Here is a 5,604-nt window from a genome sequence, read left to right on the forward strand (position 1 = left end):
GTTATGATTGAAATGAACACTTTTCTGCCAATATTACAATCCATGGACTTACAGGATGCTTTCTTAAGGAATTTTATCTCTTGGATTCAATCCTGGTGATTGTACTAGTCCCTATATGTAATGGATTGCTTTGTCACTTTCAGAGATCACACATGTCTCTGGGAGATATTCCTCAAATGTTATCTGTCCTTCTGTGGCCTTCTATTTCAATATTCTTTCAACAATTCAGGTTCTAATTTTTTTTGCCACCAAATGCTAATGTTCACACCCATTTAACAGCAGTTTTAGATCTTTGGGCAACTCGTTAAATGCTTGTTCTGGCCTTTTACCTCATATGTGGGTTCTTTTAACAGTAGTATAGAACTCAGTGTCACATGGTACACTAGGAAGAGAATTTCTTCACCCTTAATAGCCTTACAAAATGATAACACACACATGCACACACATACACACTTGAATTGAAATTTGCAGTAGCTCTGCATTACCAAAATGTGTTTGACTTTTATTATCATTGTGATATTTTTAGTGATCTGTATAGAAATTGAACAGATGGCTTCATGTTATAATGGAAGAACAATTATCATTAAATGGATAATGATCTACAACATATGAGAAAGAGGGTGGGGGGAAGCTTTCCAGGAGGTTTCTTTCACATACAGGTAACAATTCTGTGAACTACTCTACACTTTTAAAGAAAAACAAAAGGCAAAACACCAATAGTGGAGAACAGATGACAGAGGGGTAGGTGGATGTGGAGTGTATCTCTCTCCACGGATACATCAGGAATACAACTTCAGACACAGAAGTGCTTGCAGAAAACCAGCTGAGAGCAGACTGGAGTACCTGACCACAGGAAAATAATATATAAAACCATGCAAAACTCAGTAGGATGAAGGAAATAGGGGGATAAACGGGAATGTTTGTTAGTAGGACTGGACCAGCCTTCGGTGGGTTGGGGAACTGAAGCAGGGGTCTGATCTGCACATAGGGACAATTATCTGGGTCAGAAGAGAAACATTAAAGGATGAGAATGATACAACTGATCTGTGGCAGCCTAAATGGAATGAGAATCAGACAGTCCTTGCCACAGCCAAATGTACCTTGGACAGGGACACAGTTACCCTAGAAGGTGCAGCAACTGGGAGCTGGAGGGGATTTTGGCACAATCCTGGAGAGAGGGCTGCCATTGACTGAAGAGAGATGGACCAAGGGAACATGAAGAAGGAGATTGTGATGGGAAATGCCTATGAAAGGAAGCCAGGCAGCCATGGAAGCAAGGTGATACTGCTGAGTCATGCATAGTGGGTGAAGCCATCACCATAGCCTCTCTCTCCCCACATGCCAGCATTGACAGCTGAACAATAGAGAGTCTGGCCTATCAGGCACCTGATGCACCAAACTACAGAGTAGGACCCCACTCAGTCCATTTAACTGCCTGATGTGCCAATTTACAGAGTAGGACTCCAGCCGGTGGGGGGTGGGGAGGGGTCCCTTTATGTGACTGATGCACCAAACAAGAGAGAAGGATCCCAGACAAGGGAGCCCTCTAAGGCCTGAACGGGTGGAACTACGGAGAAAGACTGGCCAAAGAGGCTTTCTGATTGCCAGCTACCAGAGGTTTGGAAAAAGACTCTGATAGTGCCATAATTCCAGCAGCTGAGGCATTCCGTGTCCCTGTACACTTGGTGCCAATATTTGAATTGTAGGGGTCCCAGAAGAAGAAGAGAAAAACAAAGAGTTTGAGAAAATTTTTGAAATTTCCACAACATGGAAAAGAAAAGAGTCAACCAAGTCCAAGAGACACAAAGATTCCCATACAGGATAAACCCAAGGAGAAACACACCAAGACACATACTAATCAAACTGCTGCTGTTGCTGCTAAGTCTATTCAGCTGTGTCTGACTCTGTGCAACTCCATAGACAGCAGCCCACCAGGCTTCTCCATCCCTGGGATTCTCCAGGCAAGAAAACTGGAGTGGGTTGCCATTTCCTTCTCCAATGCATGCATGCTATGTCGCTTCAGTCGTGTCTGACTCTGTGCAACCCTATGCACAGCAGCCCACCAGGCTCCTCTGTCCACAGGATTCTCTAGGCAAGAATACTGGAGTGGGTTGCGATTTCTGTCTCCAGACTAATCAAACTAACAAAGAATAAACACAAAGAAAGAATATTAAAAGCAGTAAGGGAAAAGCAACAAGTAGCATACAAAGGAAACCCCATTTGTTTAACAGCTGATCTTTCAACATCAACTCAGCAGACAAGGAGGGATTGGCAGGATGTATTTAAAGTACTGAAAAGGAAAAATCTACAACCAAGATTACTCTAACTGGAAGGACCTTTTTCAAAATTAATAGTGAAACCAAAGGCTTTTAAGACAATCAAAAGTTATGAGAATTCAGGTCTCCGGGGCCTGCGCCGGCGCTGTGCGGCGCCCCCAACTCGGACGCGGGCTTCGCGGGCGGGTGCGGGCGCGGGTGTCGTCGCTGAGCCGAGGCCGGGCGGCCGGAGTCCTCAGGCATGAACCTCGAGTTGCTGGAGTCCTTTGGGCAGAATTATCCAGAGGAAGCTGATGGAACTTTGGATTGTATCAGCATGGCCCTGACTTGCACCTTTAACAGGTGGGGCACGCTGCTTGCAGTCGGCTGCAATGACGGTCGAATCGTCATCTGGGATTTCTTGACGAGAGGCATTGCTAAAATAATTAGTGCACACATTCATCCTGTCTGTTCTTTATGCTGGAGTCGAGATGGTCATAAGCTCGTGAGCGCGTCCACTGATAACATAGTGTCACAGTGGGATGTCCTGTCAGGCGACTGCGACCAGAGGTTTCGATTCCCTTCACCCATCTTAAAAGTCCAGTATCATCCGCGAGATCAGAACAAGGTTCTCGTGTGTCCCATGAAATCTGCTCCTGTCATGTTGACCCTTTCAGATTCCAAACATGTCGTTCTGCCCGTAGACGATGACTCCGATTTGAACGTGGTTGCATCTTTTGATAGGCGAGGAGAATATATCTATACAGGAAATGCAAAAGGCAAGATTTTGGTCCTAAAAACCGATTCTCAGGATCTTGTTGCTTCCTTCAGAGTAACAACTGGAACAAGCAATACCACAGCCATTAAGTCAATAGAGTTTGCCCGGAAGGGGAGTTGCTTTTTAATTAACACAGCGGATCGAATAATCAGAGTTTATGACGGTAGAGAAATCTTAACCTGTAGAAGAGATGGAGAGCCTGAACCCATGCAGAAATTGCAGGACTTGGTGAATAGGACCCCGTGGAAGAAATGCTGTTTCTCTGGGGATGGGGAGTACATAGTGGCAGGGTCAGCCCGGCAGCATGCCCTGTACATCTGGGAGAAGAGCATTGGCAACCTGGTAAAGATTGTCCATGGGACCAGAGGAGAGCTCCTCCTGGATGTAGCTTGGCATCCTGTTCGACCCATCATAGCGTCCATTTCTAGTGGAGTGGTATCTATCTGGGCACAAAATCAAGTAGAAAACTGGAGTGCATTTGCGCCAGACTTCAAAGAATTGGATGAAAATGTAGAATATGAAGAAAGGGAATCAGAGTTTGATATTGAAGATGAAGATAAGAGTGAGCCTGAACAGACAGGGGCTGATGCCGCAGAGGACGAGGAAGTAGATGTCATGAAGTGATGAAGTGATGAAGAACTGGAAGATTCAAAGGCTCTATTATATTTACCCATTGCCCCTGAGGTAGAAGACCCAGAAGAAAATCCTTATGGCCCCCCACCGGATGCAGTCCAAACCTCCCTGATGGACGAAGGGGCTAGCTCAGAGAAGAAGAGGCAGTCTTCAGCAGACGGGTCCCAGCCACCTAAGAAGAAACCCAAAACAACCAATATTGAACTGCAAGGAGTACCAAATGATGAAGTCCATCCACTACTGGGTGTGAAGGGGGATGGCAAATCCAAGAAGAAGCAAGCAGGCCAGCCTAAAGGATCAAAAGGTAAAGAGAAAGATTCTCCATTTAAACCGAAACTCTACAAAGGGGACAGAGGTTTACCTCTGGAAGGATCAGCGAAGGGTAAAGTGCAGGCGGAGCTCAGCCAGCCCTTGACAGCAGGAGGAGCAATCTCAGAACTGTTATGAAGACCCTTGAAGTTCTTCATTCTTCCCTACTTTGCCATCATGTGGCCTCTGGACACTGTGGTCAGTCATCTGAGATTGACTTTAATTTAAAACAAAGGCCTCTGTCTTCCACCCAGGAGGTGGAAGGAGTGAATTTTATGTTTGAATGAAGAAGTGAATTATGGAAGAAGAGTATATGTCCCTTCCCTTTCAAGCATAAGTCCAAATAGACTCTCAGGAATGAGGATTTGTGAAGACATCAAACAGGAGTTTTGACTCTTTAAAAATGCTCGTTATGTTGCTGGAGGAGATTGCTGGTCTGCTCGTCTGTCTTCCCTGTACCCAGCACCGTTTCGGCTTCTCACTTCCCATCTCCTACTTGCCTTCGCTCCTCAGTGCATGTCCTTGAGTGACTTACTTTTACCTGAAATTTTGCTGCCTGTATCCTAGAAAAAACTTCGGTTTGCACATTCTTTCTTCCATTTTAAAGTTACCTACTCACCAGATGCCTCCTATATTTCCATAGTCTGTTACAAAGGATGGGCAGAAAAGAAAGTGCTTGGAGATTTCAGATTTTCTGAGAGAGAGATAGGAAAGGCCCCCTCTTTTTAACATTCTGTAACATTTTGCTCAAGCTGGGCTGTAAGACGGTCAGGGTTTTTCTTGGTTTTCTTCTCATTGCATGTTTCTCTCCAGTATTGGTTCATTCAATCATGGTTTATGAAGATAGCTAGTTTCATTTGGTCTCCAGCAAAGAATCATTAGTAGTTTATATTGCTTTACCTGTACGGGCTTCCAGAGACAAAAACAAACCGGGGTGTCTCTGAACAAGCTTATTTTATACTGGGGTGGGGGAATCTATGCAAGGACTAAATAAAACCGTCCATAATCAAAGCAGCAACAACACAATTCAAATAAAAAATCAAGGAACCTTTTTTTTTTATCATTGCTTGTGGACATCTGTCCTTCCCATCAGTCATCGTGTTTCCCCACGCTCCTTTTCCTTCCTACGTGTTTCCAGTCACTTCCTTTCTGTGAAAGGTTGCTTAGCTTTTAAAATTTTTTAATTTTTGCTTTTGCTGTTCTTTGTATAAAAACTAGCAGATTGGATGGCTGTGTCCCCCAGGTGTTTGAAATTCTCTGAAAATCCAGAGTGAAGAAACGAGGTGTGCAGAAGGCTCTCTAGCCCCTCTGAGTAGAGCTTGAGCTAACTGGAAGTGCTCAGTCTGGATCATCATTTTCACGGTATTTTCAAAGGAGAGTTAAACACTGTGCTTATTGGGAAATCTCTGTTGGTTGGTGGTTGCTTCAATAGGTAGCCAAACAAGTTGATTGCTTTTTGGATTTTAGCATAGAAATCAAAGTAGAACACATCAGCAAGAGTCTCTTCCATTCCGTCTCTAGAACCAAAATGTTCAGTAGTTGAAGAGCTCTCCCTGAACCAGTGGCCAAATGTCTATATTTTTAGATGCCACTGTCTTTTCCTCAGATGCTCCTTTTGTGAATTTCATT

At 44.3% G+C, this 5,604-nt stretch overlaps 1 protein-coding gene across 1 annotated transcript; it reads left to right on the forward strand.

Annotated features, from left to right (window-relative positions):
* The first annotated feature begins 2,405 nt into the window (after nucleotides 1-2,405).
* LOC139182653 (retinoblastoma-binding protein 5-like) lies at nucleotides 2,406-5,027 on the forward strand. Its single transcript, XM_070787411.1, is given in 2 exon segments — nucleotides 2,406-3,970; nucleotides 4,085-5,027. Coding segments are annotated over 2 exon segments (1,482 nt in total). The 5' UTR covers nucleotides 2,406-2,517; the 3' UTR covers nucleotides 4,114-5,027.
* The last annotated feature ends 577 nt before the right edge of the window (nucleotides 5,028-5,604 follow it).

Source organism: Bos indicus, chromosome 4, assembly GCF_029378745.1.
Source record: "Bos indicus isolate NIAB-ARS_2022 breed Sahiwal x Tharparkar chromosome 4, NIAB-ARS_B.indTharparkar_mat_pri_1.0, whole genome shotgun sequence".
Lineage (NCBI taxonomy): Eukaryota > Metazoa > Chordata > Mammalia > Artiodactyla > Bovidae > Bos > Bos indicus.